Consider the following 24765-nt stretch of genomic DNA (forward strand, 5'->3'; position numbering starts at 1 on the left):
AGTGAATCCACCGACACGAGGCTAACGTATTTGAGTACCTTCAAATACGAACGGACTGAGCCAGGATTGCACCTGCCAAGTTGGGGTCAGAAGGCCCAGCGCTTCAACCGTCTGAACCCCTCAGCCCGTTTATTATTATTATTATTATTATTATTATTATTATTATTATTATTATTATTATTATTATTATTATTATTATTATTATTATTATTATTCCCTGTCTAGAAAGCCAAGAATAACGGCCGAGAGGATGTTCGTGCTGACCACACGACACCTCGTAACCTGCATGCCTTCGGTCTGAGCAGCGGTCGCTTGGTAGGCCAAGGCTCTTCAGGGCTGTAGTGCTATGGGGTTAAGTTGTTGTTGTTATTATTATTATTATTATTATTATTATTATTATTATTATTATTATTATTATTATTATTATTATTATTATTTCTTAATCCGTTTACCCACCAGGGTTGGTCTTTTCGTCGGACTCAGCGAGGATCCCGCCTATACACCTCAAGGGCAGTTTCCTGAAGCGTGAGATATTGTGTTGGGGGATAAAACTGGGCAGGAGGACCAGTGCCTCGCCCAGACGCCCTCACCTGTTATGTTAAACGGGGGTCTTGTGGGGGGGGGGCGGAATGGGAAGATCGGAAGGGATAGACAAGGAAGAGGGAAAGAAGCGGCCGTTGCCTGCAGGAGAAGTGGGAAATCATGGAATACCACTTCGAGGATGGCTGAGATGGGAACCGAACACCCCTGTACTCAGTTGACCTCCCGAGGTTGAGTGGAGCCCATTCCAGACCCCGTACCACTTTTTAAATTTCGTGGTAGAGCTGGGAATCGAACTCAGATCTCCGGGGTATCTGCTAATCACACTAACCACTAATCACTACACCACAAAAGTGGACAGTAGTAGTAGTAGTAGTAGTAGTAGTAGTAGTAGTAGTATCATCTGGTGCTTGTTTTCTCCAAAAGAAATGTTCCATTGTTAAATATGTCGTTGTGAAATGAAGCAAATTGTTGTTGTTGATTTGTTTTTTAATCTCATAGAACATCTTTGGTCATCAGTCCCATATAGCTTTGTATATGAAAGCCACCTAATAACTTCCTTTATTGTGTAACTGTTGGTGAATTTGTAATTATTGAAACCTGAGTTTGGGGTAGTGTTCCAAAACTCCAAATAATGCGCTGAGTGGACCCTTCCAGTGAATAATGCCGAGTAGTTTTATCAGGTGTAGGATATGAAGCACACAAACTGTCAGCCATGAAATCCTCGTGCTACATAATGTTTATTCTCAGAGAGTACAGTAACCTTTACGGTCCCCCAGATTGTCCATAACAGGTTACCAATGATGCAGGAGGCATCGGATACCAATCAGCTCATCATGTGTGAATTTTTCACTCTTGTGTTTCACAACATTGGCATCTCATATACAATGGTTCTTTCCCTTTGGGGATGAGGTCAAAATCGCAAGGAGACAGATCCAGTGAGTACAGTGGGTGCTCCAGAATTTTCCATCCCGTCACATCCATTCTGCACAGAGCCCGACTCACTACTGCAGTCCTATCGCCCTGTGTATGGTGCCTGTCCAATGTATTGCCATCTCGTGCTGTGCCCATCTGCTATCAGTGTCATGCTATCCAGGACATTTGACCATTGTATGGTAGGACCATGCAGATATTAAAAGGGAAAAATGTAGTTGCCATGAATTATGCCCTAACCCTCATAACAATATTTAATAAAGGTCAGTAGGGGAAATTCCTTTTAAGTTAAATATCTACTTTTGTATCCTGAATAGTATGAATTGTTTTGCAGGTACCAGTGGCTCTGGCAAAACATACGCATCAATGTTATTGCTACGGCAGCTGTTCGATGTTGCGGGTGGTGGACCAGAGACAGATGCTTTCAAACACTTGGCGGCTGCGTTTACTGTCCTGCGTTCTTTGGGCAGTGCCAAGACAGCATCAAACTCAGAATCTAGTCGAATAGTAAGTAGAGCTGTTATAATACTAAGTTTTTAAAGTTTGAAATCTGCAAATTAAGTATTAATAATTACTAACCGAAGCCCATCAAAACATGCTGATCAATGAGGTAAATATCTAGAGAAGGATTTCCATATGTAAGACATTCTTTGTACAATTACTTCTTGGCAGTATTGCAACTTGCACTCTTGACATTGCAACATATGCTATGGCTGAAAACTGGCTGAGATAAATTGAAACCTGCAAGTTCCAGTATTTCCCCTTGACCTTTATTGATCATGATACAAAATGCCAAGCGAATTGGAAATTGGTGCCATTTAAAATAAAATGGAAGTATTTTACCTGATGGAGTTAAATCATCTCAAGGGGTTATAGCTGTCTGCCTATTTTGAATGTACAGTGCACTGGGCTCCTGGTTTCCTATGGGCACTATGTCGGCCAAATCAGAATTGAAAATTGGCACATTAGCAGTTTGCTCGTAGTAAAGGTACAATCCCTCAGGTTTCCGTGACAGTAAATTATGACATGGAGGATCGACTCACTTTCCTAACTACTGAAGTGGAAGAAGTTCACAGCCTTAGTGTTAAAATTATGACATGGTGAAAAGGATTTTTACATTTCTCCTACATTACTTCAAGCTAGTAAATATAGGGAGAGCTACAAAGAGAGAATAACATTGAGCTGAATAGCTTCTTCTCGACATAAACAACTCTCTGCAACACAACACAGACTGGAACAGCTGACCACGAAGACGTCCGACTGCACATGCGTCCTTGTCCCCTTCTGCATCCCCAATTGTACGCCTTAACACTCAGCACTCCCACAGTCCAGGTAGCCTTTATAGTACTGGCGAATGCTTTGGCCAATCAGAATGCTTCATTTTTCTTTCATAATTTAAAAATATATGGCAAGACATTTTCATACCTTAAAGACACTCTGCAAATCTACAGGCCAAGAGCTTTTATCAGAATGCTTTACGACGCCAGTAGGTTCAGCCATTCTCTCAAACTCATGGTAACAAAAAATATTAGCCTAGTGGTTTAAATATATAGATAAGATTTTTTTAGTTCATCATGCTTCATACAAGGTGCTTGTTTCTTGATGAAAGTATAGTGCATCTTTGATGCACCTCCACATATACTCCTGTTCAGGAACTGTTTATTGTGATTAATACAAAATACTGTATGGTATGAAAATCAGCGCAGAGAAAAGCAAGACGATAGTGATATCAAGAGGAGAAGACAAGGGAAAGGCATTGTGAAAATGGGTGATTATAGCCTTGAAATTATTGACAGTTTCAAATACCTAGGGAGTGAATTAATGCAGAATACAAGGCTGGACATGGAGATTAGCAAGAGAGTGTAACAGGGCAATGCATTCTACCAGAATGTGAGAAACCTTGTCTGGAATAAGGAAGTACCAAGGAAGTGTTAAGAGATAGTGTACAAAATGTGTTATGCACCCATACTGAGTTATGCTGCTGAGACCTGGACAATGACAAGTAGGGAGGAGAGTAGAATTCAATTCACTGAAATGAAATACCTAAGAAGTATGATAGGAAAGACAGATTAGAAACAAAGATGTGAGAAAGGAGGCCAGAATGAAAAACCCAAATGAGAGAAATTATAGGGGTAAACTAAAATGGTTTGGGCATGTGAGGAGAATGGAGGAGGAAAGAATACCAAAATAGATGATGGAGATGGAGTTCAAGGGAAAGAGAGTAAGAGGAAGACCTATAACAAGGTGGATCGATTCAGTTAAGAGGAATGCAAGAAGAAGAAACCTGGACTGGGACAAAATGATAGAAAAGGAATGGTGGAAGGAGGGAGGAAGGTGAAGAAGTGCTATAAATGCCCTGACTCAGTCGGAAGGAGCTGTATAATGGGAAAGGAGGAGGATGACGACAAAATACTGTAGGTTTCTTTTAGGTATTTAATATCCTGTATGCGTAAGGCGCTCAGAAAATTATGATATAAATTAAGATGTCTGCTTACCAAATCTTGAAGTGGAGAATACAATTCCTAGCCAAGAAAGCCATTACGATAATCCAGACATCCAGAAGCAAAGCAACCTGCATACAGGACATAAGGTCCTTGGAAGAGTGAAAACTAAAGCCTTCAACTATCTGTAACCTTGACACTAAGAGGGACAGAGCCCAATGTCCAGCCACCTTTGACTCCAGGAATTAATTTGATACTCATTTTTTGTGGAGGCTGAGTGAACCTCAGGGCCATGTGACTGTGGAAATCTCATTCCTTTCTCAACTTTGTGGCAGGAAACTGGATCCATATCCTTCCGGGTTAACCGAGCACGCCTTTACCACCTCAGCTAGCAGCCTGTAATAATAATAATAATAATAATAATAATAATAATAATAATAATAATAATAATAATAATCATCATCATCATCATCATCATCATCATCATCATCACAAGTATTTGGAAGAGACTTAATCACCAAATATGGAAATATCACTCAAGTAGGCGAATTTAAATGTTTAGGTGAAATTATTAAACTAGCAGGGTTAAATCAGCCAGCTAACAAAGAAAGAATTGCAAAAGTTCAAAGAGCATACACAATTACTTGGAACAGATACAGTAAAAGAGATATATCAAAAAAGGCAAAATTATAACATAATAAAATAGTTAAAACAGAAACATTAATGCATCTGAAACTACTATAATTGGCAGTGAATCTTGAATAAAGATGATTGAAAAACAAAAAAGAAAAATCCTCAGGAAAACTGTAGGACCAAAATGCAAAAATGGAATTTGGTTGAAAAAGAAATCACATAAAATCTATCAAGGTGCAGAAAAAAATCAGAGATACAATCAGGAAACGGTGATTACAAATTTATGGTCACATATATAGAATGGATAATAACAGACTCACAAAGAAAAATTTAAAACTTAGCCTTATCAATGAAAAATCATAATAATTGGCTAAAAGAAATCTGTGAAGACCTAAATGAAATTGGCATTAATGAAGAAACCACTGAAAAATAGAATAAAATAGAAAACCTTAATTCACAAACACAAATTTTCTCTCAAGCCCACTGACTAAATACAGGATGGACTAAACAACGTAAAAAAAAGAACACAGCGAGAGGATGAAGAGATATTTGGAAGAGAAGAAGAAAACAAAAAAATGCTAATAAGTTCAAACACGCTCCTTAGTTCGGCATAACGAATCGATAATAATAATAATAATAATAATAATAATAATAATAATAATAATAATAATAATAATAATAATAATAATAATAATAATTTATGCACCCGTGTGGGGATTTACCGGTTACCTCCATTGGGCGCATCCCATTGGAATTGGGGAAGCTCGCTGGCTCTGCTGCCAGCAGAGTCAGAGGGTAGCAGGGAAATAAAATACCACCGTGAAAAAAAACTGGTCCCTTGCCAGGGTTACGGCGAAGACTGGTAAATGACCAGAAGCCAGAAAATATCTTGAGGCAACCTCTAGGGCTAACAACCCTAGTTGTAAAAGGATGGGTACCCGTCCAAAGCAAAGTCAAGTCAAAAAGCATGATGGCACAACATTTCAAGAAACATACCCCAGGGAGTAAATCTTCGGATAAATCCCTCGTCGTGAATGCCACGGCGCATGAGCTCGTTCGGATTCTGGGGGAGACTCGACATCCAGCAAGAGACGAGTCGGAGCATCTCGGTGTACCCCGAAGAGTCAAAAACTCAGGCCAAAACCTAAAACATTTCTAGCAACTTCCAACATAAATTCACTTACACAAACTGGCAAGCTGACAACCCTCACCAAAGCTCTTCACGAAAATCAGATATCCATAATGGCCCTACAGGAAACAAGGTACCCAGATGAAGAGATTTTTGAATCCAAAGGCTACCGATTTTTCAAGAGCAAAGCACAAAGAGGAATCCTCAATGGAGCTGTGATGCTTGGAACTGCGTTTGCTGTTAGAACCAAGATCCTTAAATCGGTTGCAAATTTCGAACCTGTGAATGACAGATTGTCTATACTCACAATTAAATGCGCGAACAAAACCTACGCCCTAGTTAACGCACATGCTCCTACAAACGATAAGAACAAGTCTGATCCAGACGAAGTTGATAATTTCTGGGACCTACTAGATGAAAAATTAAACAAAATCCCCAAATACCATGTCAAGCTTCTTTTGGGTGACTTCAATGCCCAACTAGGTCGTGAACAGAAGTACAAGAAAGTTATAGGAAATTACCCTGCTCACAAAAGAACCAATCCCAACGGCAAAAGACTGGTGTCCATTTGCGAAAATCACAACCTGCAGGTCATGTCGACCCACTTTCGCCATCTACCCAGAAAGCAAATGACTTGGCGTTCTCCCGTCCAAGCTCTCGGAGAGTTCCAAATTGATCACGTTGCAATCTCCAGGAGAAACAGCCCTGAGATTATGAATGTGAAGGTAAAGAAAGGCATCAATGTGGCCTCAGATCATTATATGTCTCTTATCAAATTCAAACCAATTCCCGCAAACACAAGGAAGACAACCAAACAGGTCACACGCTTCGACAATCATAAACTTCGGCAAAGGGTCGAGGAGTTCCAGGAGAAGGCTAGACCAAATGACTGTGACTTTAACAACTCCAAAAGTCTCCTTGTTGAGGCCGCCAAAGACGTTGCAGAAATCAAGAGAAGCAAAAAGCACGCCTGGTGGAATGGTACCTGCGAATCAGTCCTCCAAGAAGGACTCAATGCATGGAAACAGTACTACTCTACGAAATCAGAAAATGACTGGGAAACCTATAAAACCCAACGTGCCCAAGCAGCTAGGGTGTTCAGAACTGAGAAACGTAAATACGAAAAATATCTCATTGAAAAGATAGAACAAGACTTTAGGAAGAATGAAAGCAGAGAGTACTACAGAGCCTTCAAACGCAAACTCACTGGCTATAAACCACCATCTCTATGCTTTGAGCGAAAGGACGGCACACTGGCGATGTCAAATAAAGAAAATTGCAGCATTCTGGCAGATTACTTCAAGAATTTACTTAATTGCTCTAAACCGCAAAGCGCCATTGAGACCAAGCAACCCTTACTCAGGTACCCAGATTCCAGACCACCCGACAGAGATGAAATCAAGCGCCACATTGCCCGTCTCAAAAATAACAAAGCGCCGGGGGAAGACTCAGTAGTAGCAGAACTATGGAAATATGCCCCAGAGGAATCACTTGATATCTTGCAAAAGCAAATAGAAGAAATTTGGAACAAGGAGACCCTACCCGAAGATTGGAAAATAGCTTTGATCCATCCACTACACAAAAAAGGCAGCATGAAGAACATCAACAACTACAGAGGAATATCTTTGCTACCCGTGACTTACAAAATTCTATCACTTGCCATCCTCGAGCGTTTGGAAGCACAAGTCGAACATCAAATAGGTGAATACCAAGGAGGGTTCAGAAAAGGTCGCTCAACAGCTGAACAGATCCAAAATCTCAAAATGATCATCAGATATTGTACACTAAGGTCCAAGCAGTATGTGTCTGTCTTTGTGGACTTTAAGAAAGCGTACGACTCCATTGACCGGGAAGTCCTGCTAAACATCTTAATTTGGAGTTGATTTGAAACTGCTGGCATTAATTAGAGCCACCCTGACCGATACAAAATCCAAGGTGAAGTTCCACAGATGTCTCTCGCATTCCTTTGACATCAAAACAGGAGTCTGACAAGGTGATGGGCTATCCCCGATACTCTTCAACTGTGTTCTTGAAAAGATCATCAGAACCTGGCGGGTGAGATTACAGGAAACAAACTACAGTCCATTGAGAATAGGAACCAAATCCAAGGGGATCACAACAGACTGCTTAGCATTTGCCGATGATATTGCTGTTCTCTCAAATGACATAGAAACCGCTAGAGCTCAAGTTGAAATTTTAAAGGAAATTGCCGAACAAACTGGTTTGCAGATATCGTTTGAGAAAACACAAGTAATGACTAACATCAAAGAGGCTCCACCAAAACTCCATACAAAATATGGGGACATCACCCGAGTAGACAAATTCAAATACCTGGGTGAGATCATCATGAAAAATGGACTGGACAAAGAAGCACTTCAGGAGCGACTACACAAACTGGAAATAGCCTACCAAACATCCCGCACAATCTACAACAAAAAATGCCTTTCTCAAAACACCAAGATACGTCACTATGAAACAGTTCTGAAGCCAGTAGTTATATATGCAGCTGAAATCCTGTCTCTAAATGCCAACAAAGGACTCTTTGAAGAACTGGAGAAAAAAGAACGCAAAATTGTGAGAGGAATCTTGGGATCAAAGTACAAAAATGGAATCCATCAAAAGAGATCCAACAAGGAAGTCTACAGCAAAATAGAGAAAATTACCGACATAATCAGAAAAAGACGGGCATGATTTTATGGTCATCTGAAAAGAATGGACGGAAGAAAGTTAACTAAAGAAATCTTTCACTTTTTTGATTCAAACCAAAAAACCACAATTCCCTGGTTTATGCATACCAAAAAAGACCTGCAAATGCTACATATCTCAGCTAAAGATGCCCTTAACAGAGATCTCTTCCGCAAGAAAATATTGACGAACGGGCTAAACCGAGACAAGCAACCGAAGAGAAGACACGGTGCCCCTTGGACAGAGGAGCGTAAGCAGGTCCACTCACAAAGAATGAGGGAAATTTGGGCTCTAAAGAAGGCCAAGTTCAGTGTCAAATGCAACAAGACTTAACGTGGTCCTTGATGGCCCCAGCGAATTATATATATATATATAATTTATGCATATAAGTATTTATTATTTTGCACTTTAATCTATTTATTTTTTGAACGTACTGGTATTGTTTGTCTTGCAGGGTCATTTCATCGAAGTGCAGGTGACGGATGGTGCCCTCTACCGCACCAAGATCCACTGTTACTTCCTGGACCAGACACGGGTAATACGACCGTTACACAATGAGAAGAACTACCACATCTTTTACCAGATGTTGGCTGGGCTCACTCCAGAGGAACGAGGTACAGTTCCATTTGCTATTCCCCCCCCCGTTGCACTGACTCAGAGAGGTCTTATGGTGATGATGGGATGGGACTAGGAAGGGAAGGAAAGGTCTGTTGTCTTAATTAAGAGGTACGGTTCCAACATTTGTGTGGCATGAAAATGGAAAACTATGGAAAAACCATCTTCAGATCTGTCAACAGGTAGGCGAGGTATGTTTTTCAACCCACTTTCTCCCTAATGAAAGCTGACAGTTATAGGCCTTGAACCACATAGCCAAACTCGCTTGGTTGCTAGTGATTTGAAGGCACACTAACACATTCAGATTTCCGATGTTGGTGGGATGGGAAAGGAAGTAACCATAGCCATAATTAAGGTGTAGCCGTGACATTTTGCTGGTTTTGAAAATAGAAAACCATGGAAAACCACTACAGGGGTGCCAACCTAGACCTACTATCTGTATATTTCATGTCTGTTTCATTTTATTATTTGATTCAATGGACAGCTGTTTGTCCACTTTGAAACCTCCATTTGCAGATCTGAGTAGTTCAGGTCACTGACGGGCAATACTTGCATTTTGCATAGGTAGAAAGATTGTGTTGATCTAAATACAGCCAGGCTGAGTGGCTCAGACAAATGAGGTGCTGGCCATCTGACCCCAACTTGGCAGGTTCAATCCTGGCTCAGGCCAGTGGTATTTGAATGTGCTCAAATACATCAACCTTGTGTCAGTAGATTTACTCCTGTGGGACTAAACTACGGCACCTTGGCATCTCCAGAAACCAAAAAAGTAGTTAGTAGGACGTTAAGCCAATATCATTATTATTATTATTTAATTACAGGTCTAATTTATGTTCAAATAAAATCTTTAAAAATTACCTGGAAAAAAAAGTAAATTTTCAGGTATAATCCAGATGACACTGTGGATCACCCGTGGCTCAGACGGCAATGCGCTGGCCTCTCAGCACTCAGTTCCGTGTTTCAAATCCTGGTTACTCCATGTGAGATTTGTGCAGAAGAGGTTTTTCTCCGGGTACTCCTGTTTTTTTTGTCATCTTTAATTCCAGTAACACTCTCCAATATAATTTTATTTTACCTATCAGTCATTAATCATTGCCCCAGAGGAGTGCGACAGGTTTTGGCAGCCGGCATAATTCCTGTCCTCGCTGCTAGATGGGGCTTTATCCATTCCATTCCTGACCCGTTCGAATGACTGGTTACAGACTGAGGATTTTCATTTTCAATCTAGATGAGACTATAATTTTTGTAGATAATCCAGAAATTTACAGTACCTTATCAACAGAGTAACAATAGCTAACCACAAGTACTGTCTTGACATTAATGTAAAGAAAACCAAAGTTATTGTCATAAACAAAATGTTTATCTCTACATGTCATCTTGTAATCGACCAGAAATATGTTGAATGAGTCCAGAAATACAATATCTCAACACCATTATTAACGACCAATTGGATAATTCAGATGACGCCCCGCAATATAAAAGCCAGGACTGTGTTCAATAAAATGGGAATTTTTTTTAAAAGTCTTGAGTTAACATTAGCCACAAAAATGAGACTTCTTCCTTGTTCTCTATTACGGTGTTGAAACATGGACTTTAACAAAGTTGCTCAATAAAAAATTAGAGGTCTTTGAATTGTGGCTGTACTGAAGGATGCTAAGAGTGTCATGGACAGATCATGTCACAAATACAGAGATCCTTCCAAGGACGAGAAAAGATAAAGAAATACTGACCACTGTCAAAGCAGAAAACTTCATTACTTCGGTCACATCATGAGAATTACAAACCATTATTCTCGTCATTATTCCGTATTGAAAAATAGCTAATCACAAGGTTTACATAAGGAGTAATTTTAATACCACCTATTCAATACAATTTATTCCACTATTGTGTGGTCAAATACACATAGAAATTACCAGAATTTTAAAGGTACATGTTTCGCCCACTATTTATTGGGCATCATCAGCCTCGTTCAATCTTAAAATACACACTGGTCTGAGGAATCTTAACAATTTACATAAAACGTATTGATGAACACTTACAGGTGTTGATACTGTGGTTGCATAATGATTACAGCACAAAAAATATTGAATAAAATAGATACATATACTAAAATCACTGTGAAAAATTAAAACGTTCGTCTAAAAGTAATTGTCACACATTGTTTTTTAAAACTAATCCATGTCTGACACTGAAATGGATCTTTTTGATAAAAAGTTTGAACAATATATATCACGCCTGGAGAACAGATTATCAAAACCAAGGGTTTACAGGATAAGAACAATACAGTTAAAAGATATAGTATTTGATGAGGTTGAAGTTTAATATTTAAAATTAGGATGAAAATACGTGGTCGAATAGGAGGCGGTATAGATTAAGACATCTTGGAATGTTGGATAAAAATCGTAGTATGTCGAAAAGCGCTAAAAAAACATCAAAGAAATTATCGAAAACGCTGGTAAAATTCTCCAAATAAAAGAAGGTAGGTCAAATGACAATTTCGTGTAACCAAAAAATGCCTCATGTAGACGTGGATGTCCATAGTAAATTACAGTATCAACACCTGTAAGTGTTCATCAATACGTTTTATGTGAATTGTTAAGATTCCTCAGACCAGTGTGTGTTTTAAGATTGAACGAGGCTGATGATGCCCAATAAATAGTGGGCGAAACATGAACCTTTAAAATTCCGGTAATTTCTATGTGTATTTAACCACACAATAGTGGAATAAATTGTATTGAATAGGTGTCTGGCTCCATGGATAAATGGTTAGCGTGCTGGCCTTTGGTCACAGGGGTCCGGGGTTTGATTCCCGGCAGGGTCGGGAATTTTAACCATCATTGGTTAATTTTGCTGGCACAGGGCTGGGTGTATGTGTCGTCTTCCTCATCATTTCATCCTCATCATGACGTGCAGGTCACCTACGGGTGTCAAATCAAAAGACCTGCACCTGGCAAGCCGAACATGTCCTTGGACACTCGCGGCGCTAAAAGCCATACACAATTTTTTTTTATTTTATTGAATAGGTGATGTTAAAATTACTTCTTGTAACTTTGTGATTCACATCATGAGAAACTGAAGCAGATACCATATACTGCAAGAAATTCTGCAGGGAAAGACAAAACATTGACTAGTTGTACACTGTCTTAAATTGTATTTCGAGATATATTTGGTACAAGTTTCATTAAATAGTCTGCAGCTCTAACATAAAAGTTACATTTAAGACTAATATTTTAGCATGTACAGATATTTTCATGCAAAAATGATGTGTTAATTTATTAAATTTTTAGAAAGTGTCCTCGTTTTCATTTCACACTATGCCATAACCCTGACTGAACCTATGACCTTGGCAAATATGACTAATCACTTCCAAAAGTGTGTAATATCATCAGTAATTAGATTAGCAATTCATTCAGTGAAGAAACAAAACACCTGCTCATCCATTATTGTGTTGTTTCAGCTAAGCTAAACCTCGAAGGCTATTCTCCTCGTAACCTGCAGTATCTTCAGTGTGGTGACACTCGACAGGACGAAGCAGAAGATGCTGCTCGCTTTCAGGCATGGAAAGCCTGTCTAGGTAAAGTGTTGGACACAAATTCATATACTATTTTGATTCTTATATGTTTCATTATGTATGTGCTGATGTATTCATTAATACAGTGTCTTATCATTAGGCCAGGAAATACAACACAAGCTGAGCTCAACAGTTTGATGAGATTTGAAGTATTGTATATACAGGGTGGCGCACGAATAGTTGACACATTTGAAAAGCAAATATAAAATGCAACTTATGTACTATGTTGTTAAAATTTTGCACACACCTTCCCTGTTTCATGGCAATATCTGTAGAGTTGACACTGCTGCTTTGTCTCCAAATGCCTGCATTCCAGTGAGCTTTCTGCCATGGCCGACCACGGCCGACTCTCCGTTCAGCAGCGCGCCAAAACAGTTATATTTTATTGCGAATCAAAAAGTGTTATGGCAACGCAAAGGAAATTTTGAGCTGTATTTCAGACTAAGCGGGCACCAGCAAGATGCACCATCCTTCGCTTGTACAGAAAATTTGAAGAAGAAGGCAGTGTGAAGGAAGAAAAGTGACCACATGCACCAGCAGGTTGGTCTCCTGAAAACATTGCTGCGCTGAGGGTCGCCATGCACCACAGCCCACAAGTCAACATGGCGAGCCTCAAGAGAAATTGGAATAATGCGCCGTTCAGTTCAAAGAATGTTCCATGGTTACCGTCTATTGTACCCGTAAAAAAATGACTGTACTACACAACCTAACAGATCTTCATAGGCAAAAGTTTGCAGTACGCCTTATGGATTCAAGATAAAGATGAAATACCGTTTAACACTTGGTTCTCTGATTAAGCCTATTTTCATCTTAATGGGGCAGTTAATAAACAAAATGTGCAGTTTTGGTCTACAGAAAAACCAGACATTATTCACGAAAAAAAAAGAAGAAAAAAAAAAAAAAAAAAAAAGCATGTATGGGGAAAAAACGAGTCGGTGGGTAGCTCTGTCATGTCATGGGCTAATTGGACCATTTTTCTTCAGTCAGACAGTTAATGCACAGCGATACAAGGACATGCTGGAGAATTAATTTGTGCCTCAAATTCTCGTCATGCCTATTCATACGCAGTGGTTTGTGCAAGATGGTGTAACACCTCACACAGCTAATGATGTTCTTGAGTTTTTGAGGGGAGTATTTAGTCATCGTGTAATGTCTCATTGTTACCCACAGTACAACAATAATGGCAGATACTTCTGGCCTCCTTAAAGCCCAGATTTAAATCCATGTGATTTATTTATATGGGGCTATTTGAAAGAAAAATTCTTCGCTTCGAGACTTCAAAGCCGCATGGAAATGCGTGCTCGATTGTGCAGCATTGCAGTGAAATTGATGAAGACCTGTGCCGAAAAGTCATCAGAAACATGTGTACTTGTCTCGAAGAGGTTGTCCGCCGCAGTGGAGGCCACATTGAACATGTGATAAAGTGAAATTTATATCCAGGGTCCAAGCTGCCTGTGTCTAAAATTTCATTAGTGTTCTGTGAAAAATAAAGTTGTTATTCTAAAATTAAATGTGTCAACTGTTCGTGCGCCACCCTGTAGTTTATAGTTGCCCCACACATTAATACTTGAGGGTTCCTCAGTTGATGGGCTAATTAATAACAACCGTAATCTCATAAAATTTATTGAAATTCCTTCACTGAGTCTGAATGTTATCCTCTGAATTTAATGTCAATAACTGTCTGGCCAGTACTAAGACAGGGGAGTGTGCTGTCGCCTTTTTTTGTTTCTTAAGGCGGAAACATACTGCTGTCACTTCACGTGAACTATCTCTGAGCTGAGTCAGCATGGAGGGGAGGTTGATTATGTCACTGCATGCGGTGTGAAGGCAGGAAACGCACTGTCCTCACATTCACAGATCACAGTATACTTCGTCCGATGGCAAGCTACAATAGTACATCCAGTTCATCGGATTCTGATGATCTTTTAATTGCCTGTGATGTTTCTGTTGCCATGAGTACTGTCTGTCACAAACGACTGTGGATACATGAAAGTAATTTGCAGTGAATACCACAATTTAGTAAGGGAGCTAAATGGGCATCCAGAAAAATTTCAGATGTACTTCAGTCTGAAAAAAAAAAAAAAAAAAAATGAATTCAACTACTTACATAATCTCATCACGGATGAAATTGTTGGCCGAAGTACGCTCTGCAATTGCAACTGATTCGGAGGAATCCTACACAAGCTTTACAGATATGAGAAAATTTCAAAAATTACTTCAACTCGCTTGAAGACTCTGTGCCATGGCAATTACCAACAGTTTGTTGTGGAAGAATAAAGTGAACAAAGAAGAAAAGAACTGTGCGGTAGTGAATGGATCATACTATAAATATTTATTCAGTGATCTCTAATTCAACAGGATAATTTGTATTTGTAATTTGTGTAGGATTTAATTTATTATTATTATGTACGGCTCCGTAGCTAAATGGTTAGCGTGCTGGCCTTTGGTCACAGGGGTCCTGGGTTCGATTCCCGGCTTGGTAGGGAATTTTAACCATCATTGGCTAATTTCGCTGGCACGGGGGCTGGGTGTGTCTTCATCATAATTTCATCCTCATCACGACGCGCAGGTCGCTTACGAACGTCAAATCAAAAGACCTGCACCTGGCGAGCTGAACTTGTCCTCGGACACACCCAGCACTAACAGCCATACAACATTTCATTATATTATTATTATTATTATTATTATTATTATTATTATTATTATTATTATTATTATTATTGGGATAATAATATTAAGCACAATTGTGGACTGTTTCAACAAGTGAATGCCTATTAAAACTAGTAAGTGCGATCTTTAACTGCTTTCCTATTTTGTACCATATCTCGTGCCACATTTGCTGATTTCTATAGTTAATCGAACATATGTCATACAGATCCTCATGCACCCGCACCAGTTCAATTAACATTTCTTCCTTATCGCTAAAAGAAATGGCTTTTATTCACACTTCACATCACCAGATATGTGCTAGAGCAGAAAAATGTGCTCCACGTGAAGAGCGCTGTCACCAGATTCTACGTCACAATGAAGTCAGCCGACGTCAACAGCCGTGACATGAGTGCAGTGTGATCACTGTACATTTCATACAGTGTGGAAAAGGCATAGCACATATTTCTTGACAGGTTCGATTGTGTCACGATACGCATGAACTCACGTGAAGTGACAGCACTGTGTTTCCGCCTTTGTGGTTATAGACGAAACTGTAAAGGAAACCAAGGAAGCATATGAAAATAGGGAGATGAGCTTATTACTGTTTGCAGATGACACTGTGGTCTGGGGAACAAACAGCAAAGAAGAACAAGAACAATTTGATGCACTGAACAAGAACATTGAAAAGCATGATATGAAAATTAGTGCAGAGAAAAGCAAGACTGTGATGATATTAAGAGGAGAAAGACAAGGGAAAGGCAGTGTGAAAATTGGTGGTCAAAACCTTGAAACTGTTGACATTTTCAAGTACGTAGGGACTGAATTAATGCAGAATACAAGGCTGGACATGGAGATTAGCAAGAGAGTGCAACAGGGCAGTGAATTCTATCAGAGTGTAATAAACGTTGTCTGGAATAAGGAAGTTTAAAGAGATAATGTACAAAATGTATTATGCACCCATACAGACCTATGCAGCTGAGACCTGGACAATGACAAGTAGAGAGGAGAGTAGAATTCAAGTCAGTGAAATGAAGTACCTAAGAAGTATGATAGGAAAGACAAGGAAAGACAGAGTGAGAAATGAAGACGTAAGAAAGGAGGTTGGAATGGAAAGCCTAAATGAGAAAATTTATAGGAATAAAGTAAGAGGGTTTGGCCATGTAATGAGGATAGAGGAGGAGAAATAATACCAAAACAGATGACGGAGATGAGTTTGAGGGAGAGAGAGCGAGAGGGAGACCTAGAAAAAGGTGGATTGATTCAATAAAGAGGAGTGAAAGAAGAAGAAACCTGGACTGGGACAAAATGATGGAAGAGGAATGGTGGAAGGAGAGAGAAAGGTGGAGAAGTGCCATAAATGCTCTGACCCGGCAGGAGCTGGATAAGTAGAAAGGAAGAGGATGATAATGAATTTTCTGACCAATGTTACCTGCTACTGGATGGAGTGAACTGTACAGCCAGTGACCCAACACCGAGTGTTGGGCGGCGGTAAATAACCCAACTCTCTAAAGGGGGCAACAGTTTTGGCTGGTTGGATGCTGGCTCGCCAGTGGAGGAAATGGCACTGAAACCCAGCAGGCAGCATCTGTTCTCCAGCTTGGGGGTGGCTTCACTGATTCACCCCTGGCAGTTAGGTGAGGAGTGAGGAGAGCCCTGCGTAATAACAGCCTATATGAAGTATCAAAAGTGGATCAGAACAAGGATCTTTGGAGTTAACCAGAAGTGATGTGCATCTCTTGTCTCTCCAGGGAGGTGTGAGAAGTAGATGGAGGTCAATTATCCACAGCCTGACCCAGGAGCTCCCTCGATAAGGGTGACGGCAGAAGAAGAAGAAGAATTTGTGATGATTTAGAAAGGGGGGAAATCCTTAATTTGAGTATTTCCCTATCTTCAGTTGATAGTATTTTATACTACTGATTGTTGTATATAATTTTCTCCCTAAAGTTTCATAAAACTTGCAAAGCATTTAGATCATCTCATTGTTGTCATTATCATCATTTTCTAATTCCAGTTTCCTGGTTGTGGTGTACAAGCGCTTGCCATCTCTTCCTTTCTGGATATATCTTCTGTTCGAGGACATCTTCCCATTTGAAAGCTCTCTCCTCCACATCTGATTTCACTGTGTCTATCCATCGTTTCCTTGGACTTTATCCTTGGACGGTAAGGTGAAGTATTTCTGGCAGGTCTCTCACTCTTCATTCTCATAATGTACCCATACCACTGAAGTCTACCCTTCTTTATTACACTGGTAATAGGGAACTCATCACCATGCTTTTGTCCTTTCGAGTAGTTTAATTCATAGTTCTAACAAATCTCATTTCTGTTGCCTGAATTCTGCTATAGACATTGTTTAGTAGAGTACATGACTAAACCACATGTGAGAATCGGTACGAAGCAGGTGTGGTACGGGGTTGTTTGTGCTATTTGTGGTATTTTGCAGTCTCAGAGTAGATTTCTGACTTGATTATAAAAGTTTGATGCTTTTAGTGTCCTGCTAAGTATTTCCTGCTTGACAGTGTTGTCTTTCAACGTTGAGTTTCCAAGGTACTTGAAGTGAGAAACTGAGTCTAGTTTTGCTCCTTCCAAAACAAGATTTGATTTTGTTCCTTTCCTGTTGACGGTCATTTCTACAGTCTTTGTTTTACTTATCTTCATCTCAAATTTACTGAACATACTGTTCTACTCAGTCATTTTTTTCTGCTTCTATTTTATTTCTACTCATAAGAACACATCATCAGCAAATACTTGGTCTGCTGTCCATTTTCTTGATAGACTTTATGATCTTGTCCATTACTGTTATGAACAAGAGTGGTGATAGGGCACTTCCTTGTTGGACACCTCTCTTTGTGTCAAACCATTTTGATCTTGCATATCTGTGCACAGCTGTAACATCTTTACTTTGTCAGTCAAGTACTTTGGTACCTTGAGGTCTTCCAGGCATTCCCAGATCTTGTTCCGAGGAACATCTATTACACCAAAATCTTTTCTATCCAAAATTATTTTTATTAAAAACAAATCACAAATTTACTTTTGTAAATGCTGCAAATAATATATAGTAGCGTAAACAAACACTTAACCATGGTATAACATTGTGCATATAATACACCCATCATCATCAATTTAACAGTCAGTTATAAGCACCATGCTGATCTATCTTTTGTGAGTAGGCTAGGTATTATATCTCATTCATTTTTAGAATCATCAGGGGAATTTTTCTCTTGGCTTTCCTAGGAGAATTTTTCTCTTGGCTTTCCTATTTTCTTCCATTCTGAGAATTTTGCCTTAGTATTTTTTGGTCAGAAATGTGTTGTGATGTAGTATAGTTTCTTTTCACCATAAATGGTTTCTTACCCAATATAATTCTTAAAAAGAATTAAAAATCACTGTACTGTATTAACATCATAACACTGTTCATTTCAATATAAACTTTTTTTTTTTGCTAGTTGTTTAACTTTGCACTAACACACCAAAGATCTTCGGCGATGCAAGGATGGGAAAGGGATAAGATTGGCAAGGTTGCGGCCGTAGCCTTTATTAACGTACAGCTGCATCATTTGCCTGATGTGAAAATGAGAAACCACAGATAACTATCTTCAGGGCTGCCAACAGTGGAATTTGAATCCACCATCTCCTGAATGCAAGCTCATAATTACACGACAATATCAATACTGAAAATTTTTCTTTCTTTACTTCTAACAGTGTGGTTACATATTATAATTACCATACTGTAATTATTATTGCATATCTGTATGCCACCGACTGTTCATTTCTATGTGCTGCTCTCAGTGGTTGAGACGGTTAAGGTGCTGGCTCTGTGAGCCCAAGTTGGTAGGTTCGATTCTAGCTCAGTCCAGTGGTTTTTTAAGGTCCTCAAATACATCAGTCCTGTAGCAGTAGATTTACCAGCATGTAAAACAACTCCTGCAGGACAAAATTCTGGTGCCTTGGCATCTCCAAAAATAAAAAAAAGGTAGTTAGTGGAATGTAAAACCAATAACAATATTATTATCGTTTCTATTAACTCTTCAACCACTAAGGACTCATAGATATGGGGCAATTGTGGGTCCCAGGCTTTCTGTCAGGCATTTTTTAATTTTTTAATCTCTCTTGGTTAATTCCACTTCATTGGATTAATGGTCAGTGTTGAGGACTTCGGTTCAGAGGGTCCCGAGTTCGATTCCCGGCCGAGTCGGGGATTTTAATCACATCTGATTCATTCTTATGGCTCGGGGAATGGGTGTTTGTATTTGTCCCAACACTTAACTCTTCATGTTCAGGCAACACACTACACTACCAACCACCATAGAAACATGCAATAGTGATTATACCCCTCTGTACAGAATTGGCGTCAGTAAGGGCATCTGGCCGTAAAACAGGGCCAAATCCATATGTCTGACACAGTTTGCACCTGAAAACCCCCAGATGTGGGAAAAGTGATGGAAGAAGAATCTATCTTAGTGAACTATTGTTCCTTTTTTCCTTAAACAACTACAACACCAACACTACCACCTGAGTTGTTGGCTGAATGGCCTTCGATTCAGAGGGTCCCAGGTTCATTTCCTAGCTGGGTGCAGGATTTTAACTGCATATGGTCAATTCCTCTGGCTTTGAGATTGCAAACTGGAACATGAAGTATCATGAGAACTACACAGTCAAAATAATTAGGGGAACATGTTTTGTAATGTCTGGTATCTGAACGTCAGTTTGGTAGATGGGGTTCCAATGATCGTACAGGGTATGTCAAATTGAAGTTATACTTCATCTGTACGCGTAGCCATGCCTTAAACTGTCAGGTGACCCCTCAAAACAAAGGGAATAGTGGTACGTCCATGTGTCGTCGTGAGGTACACAGACAACTGCAGCCATTTGAGCACAGTGTACGTCAACCAGCACATCCCATGAGACATCTTAACGAGTTTCAAGTCGCAAGGGCCATCACTTTGATCCAGGAAGGATGGACTTTTTGTCGTGTTGCTGTGGATCTCAATGTCTCTCCATCAGTTATTCAGTACTTGTGGAGTCGCTACATTGAGACAGGCCAGTTCACAATGAGGGTTGGACAAGGTTGTGGATGCATGACAACCCCACAGGATGACCAATATCTGACCATCTGTATGTTGTGGCGTCGTTCAGCAACTGCCAGAGAACTGCAACAAGACCTCAGGAGGGTCACTGGAGTCACAGTGTCCGACCAGACAGTAAGGAACAGGTTAAGAGAAGTTTCCTTGTGACCCAGACGTCCTGTTCGAGTGCTCTGTTTAACGCAGCAACATCGTGCAGCTCGCCTTCTGTTTGCCCGTACCCACGTCAACTGGCCACTTCCCCAATGGAGACCTGTGTTGTTCACAGACGAGTCCAGATTTCTTCTGACACAGCGTGATGGACGTCAACGTGTATGGAGATGCCGTGGTGAGAAGTACATGCCAAATGTTGTCCAGGAAGGCGACTGATTCGGACAAGGTTCTGTGATGGTGTGGGGTGGCATCAGTATTGATGGCCATACGGATCTTGTCGTCATCCGTGGTAATCTTACTGCTGCGGAGTACATTGAGCAGATACTGCTACAGCATGTGTTGATTAATGCATGCAGTGTTGGCCCTGAATTCATACTCATGCACGACAAAGCCAGGGCTGAAGTAGCACGCATCACCAGTGCTGTCTTGCGAGAACTGGACATTCAAGAGATGGAATGGCCAGCAGTGAATCCCGACCTTAATCCCATCTAGCATGTGTGGGATAGGCTTGACAGAAGTGTTTGTGGGCATCCTGTTACACCACAGACTCTCCAAGACCTTGAACAGGATCACATTGAAGAATGGGTCCTGATACCGCAACGTGACGTCTATCGACTTTACGGTGCCAAGCTGTGATAAATGCTCGTGGAGGACATAAACCATACTGAAGCTCTCCAGCTGTGATAAAAATCCACCCTGGAGGACTGTTATCACTTCGTTTTCGCCCCTATTTTGACATTTCCATTTGTGTTCTGAAAATGAACGCATATCCATCGATGTTCTTTTGTATACTTCAGTGGTAAAGAATAAAGATTTAGTTGCTAATATACCTGGGTATGATGTATTGTTTTGTGGAGCATGTTATACGTTCTAAAACATGTTCCCCTAATTTTTTTGAACGGTGTATTTTTTACTCTTGAAAATCTGACTACCTCTGCCAGTTTATTTACGTTATTACACCTCTCTGTATTTTGTCACTGCACCTAGAAAAACGGCCATGTGATAATATTTCGGCTTAGAATTCTGATCAGAAAGGTTCAATCAATCAATCAATCAATCAATCAATCAATCAATCAATCAATCGATCGATCAATCAATCAATCAATCAATCAATCAATCATCTGCATTTAAGGCTGTTGTCCAGGTGGCAGATTTCCTATCTGTTGTTGTCCTAGCCTTTTCTTAAATGATTGCAAAGAAATTGGAAATTTATTGAACATCTCGCTTGGTAAATTATTCCAATCCCTAACTCCCCTTCGCATAAACGAATATTTGCCCCAATTTGTCCTCTTGAATTTCAACTTTATCTTCAGATTATGATCTTTCCTACTTTAAAAAAAAACAGTTAAACTTAATCATCAACTAATGTCATTCCACGCCATCTCTCCACTGACAGCTCGAAACATACCAGGCATCTAAGGTTCAGTATTGCATAAACTATATCAACATCACCAGTTGGTTCATTCCAAGCTACGTGTTATGTGTTAATGCCATACTTTCATAATGTGTGTACACCAGTTATGCCCCCCCCCCCCACCTCTCTCACATCATTATCATCCTCTGGTTTTCTCTGCATACTTACTTTCCATTCTTCAACTCTGTTCTATTTTATCCTGGTGTCTTTCATTGCATTTTATTTTATTAGTTTATCTTTATTTCTTCTACTACATTTGTCCCTGATTCATCGGATGTCCTCTCTAATTCTTCTCACGCACAAACAGTGTGGTAGAACATCTTAATTGGAGCTTAATGTCGTCGTCGGCTCCCGCTTGGAATACTAGTGCTGTGCCAGCATACAGCGAGCCACCTGGTGACGAACGAGCATACTGCTACAGGTCCAACAATAAAGCATTCTTAAATTCAAACCTTCATTATTTTGGAAGACTTCCTCATGAACAGTCGAGATTTTCTTCTGAAGACACGGAGCAAAGTTCTCTGCAAAAAGTAAAAAGTTTCACCTGTTTTCTTGACATGCCATAAACCCAAAAGTGCATATCATGTCTACATCAACATATTTTCAGGATTTCTCCCCTCTACATTGTCACATATCAGTATTTCGAGGTGCAACGATGATTTACAAAATCTAACTTACAGGTGTACTAGGCATTCCATTCCTGGATGTGGTACGAGTTCTGGCTGCAGTGCTGCTCCTAGGCAACGTGCGCTTTGTCGATGGCCAGGGATTGGAGGTAGATGTCCGTGGAGAAACTGAACTGAAAGCCGTGGCCAGTCTGTTGGGTGTATCTGGCGTGGCCCTTTTCCGAGGGCTTACTTCTCGGACCCACAACGCTCGTGGACAACTCGTCAAGTCTGTCTGTGATGCCAACATGGTGAGTTACGTACAGTTTCATCCATTTATTATGTTCATCATGTTCATCTTCTATAACAATTCAGAACAAAATGTTGAAAATGTGTTTGCAAATTTACAAAGAAATACGTGTTTTATGTGGTCTAACTTTATGTGAATGATCTGCCCAAGGCCGTACCCTGTAAACAAACACTGTAGTAACAAATAATGTTTAGTTTCACATAGATATGCCTTTGCTGGTGGGATGTAGTGTTTACAATGTGCTATGTTTTCTGGTACAGGCTAGAATAAATTTGTTACTTTCATTGACCTATCTCAGTCTCATCCTTGGCTTTGACAAAATGAAAGTGACCGAGGTATGAGCGATACTAGTAATACCATTCCTTATGCAGCCAGCCCCTGTTATAAATGGTATGAAAATATCACTCATAGTGTTGGTTGGTGCATGCATTTCAGTGGGCTTGGCAGACTGACATGTGAGCAGCTTCTGGCTCAGCGAGGAAAGCAACAGGAAACGACCTCACTCCTCATTTCTCTAATACGCCGCTTCAGTGACGCCTAGGCCGTCTATGACAGGTGTGGAGGATCAAACCAGCCTTCGTGCTGAATACCCAACACACATACATTTAGATAGATTTTACAGAAAGTAAAGTTTGAGTTTTAGAGCTAAGTCTTGAGATCAAGAAATTTCCACAAGGAAACTTCGTTCAAATATACATCCACCTATTCAATACTGTGTTCAGCTATTCACTTATAATAAATAGTCAATTTAATTTTAAATTAGTACATGTTTCGATCCTTGTATGGTTCGTCTTCAGTTAACATACAAAATACAAGTTATGATTAACACAGTGCAAAGGCATTTAAATAAAAATAATAAAAAAGCAGGCATAATACAGAATGCAACATAAAAATACAGGACCACCAAGTGGAAGTAGTACACCAATTCAGATATTTAGGAAGCATAATGGCTAGTAATAATAGAGCTGAGATAGAAATAACAAACAGAGTAACCAAAGACTCTAACTTTTACAGTATCGTTAGACACTTAATATTGGATGAGAAGGTCCCACAAAGAACAAAAATGACCCTGTATAAGTCATATTTCATTCCCATCCTTACATATTCTCTGGAAACCTGCACACTAACATCAAAAGATTGTAGTATGATTCAAGCCTGTGAAATGACATTTCTTAGAACTGCCCTCCAAAAGACACGACTTGATCACGTGAAAAATGATAAGATCCGATCTAACCTAGGTCTAAATGAATCGATGGAGGAAAGACTTATGTCATCTAGATTTAAATGGTTTGGGCGTGTTAAATGAATGAATAGCACAAGGTTACCATGTGCTTATTTGGAAAAGAGAATAACAGGTAGAAGACCAGCTGATAGATCAAGAAGAAGATGGATGGACCAACTGAGGGAAGACGTGGAGAGAAGAGGATGGAATTGGGAATCTGTCATGGACAACAAAATCTTTTTGAATAGGCAACATTGGAATACGCTCGTTTCCAAGCACCCTACCCGGCTCGCTGGAAGGGCAAACAGATGATGATGATGACGATGATGATCTTTTACAACTCAACGGGTGAAGTAGAAAGGTAAATTCATCGTAGTCTGGTGGGTAGAACACTTTTTAACATGTGCGTGCAGTGCGACACAAAGATTCGTTTATAAATGAAGGTAACAGTATGTTTCATTGCAAGTATTATAAACATTTAAAGGTTTGATTAATTTTAAAAAAATCTTCTAGCAACTCAATAACATCATCATATTTCTATATCTTTAATGAAATCAATTTATATGATGCAAATTGTATTAAGAACATAAAAAACAAACCGTCCATATATCTCACCAAAATTAAAATTTCCATTTATGTTTTCAGCAAATTTGTTAACTATGTTCATAGAGAAACATTTAAAGATGGCACAGGTTTTATAGGTTAAATTCGCTTGTTTATTTTGAAAATGCTTATTTTGATAATGCTTCTAATTTATTGTAGGCTATTTCAAAATCCGTAGGCT

General features: G+C 39.7%; 1 protein-coding gene across 1 annotated transcript in view; it reads left to right on the plus strand.

Moving 5' to 3' along the window:
* The window catches only part of dachs (unconventional myosin-IXb-like dachs), a 406309-nt gene that overhangs the window by 341402 nt on the left and 40142 nt on the right, over nt 1-24765 (plus strand). Inside the window, exons 7-10 of the mRNA XM_068230061.1 lie at nt 1808-1980; nt 8816-8975; nt 12434-12550; nt 22525-22760. Of these exons, the coding sequence (XP_068086162.1) occupies nt 1808-1980; nt 8816-8975; nt 12434-12550; nt 22525-22760 (686 nt within the window). The remainder of the gene's footprint in view (nt 1-1807; nt 1981-8815; nt 8976-12433; nt 12551-22524; nt 22761-24765) is intronic.

Source organism: Anabrus simplex, chromosome 1, assembly GCF_040414725.1.
Source record: "Anabrus simplex isolate iqAnaSimp1 chromosome 1, ASM4041472v1, whole genome shotgun sequence".
NCBI lineage: Eukaryota > Metazoa > Arthropoda > Insecta > Orthoptera > Tettigoniidae > Anabrus > Anabrus simplex.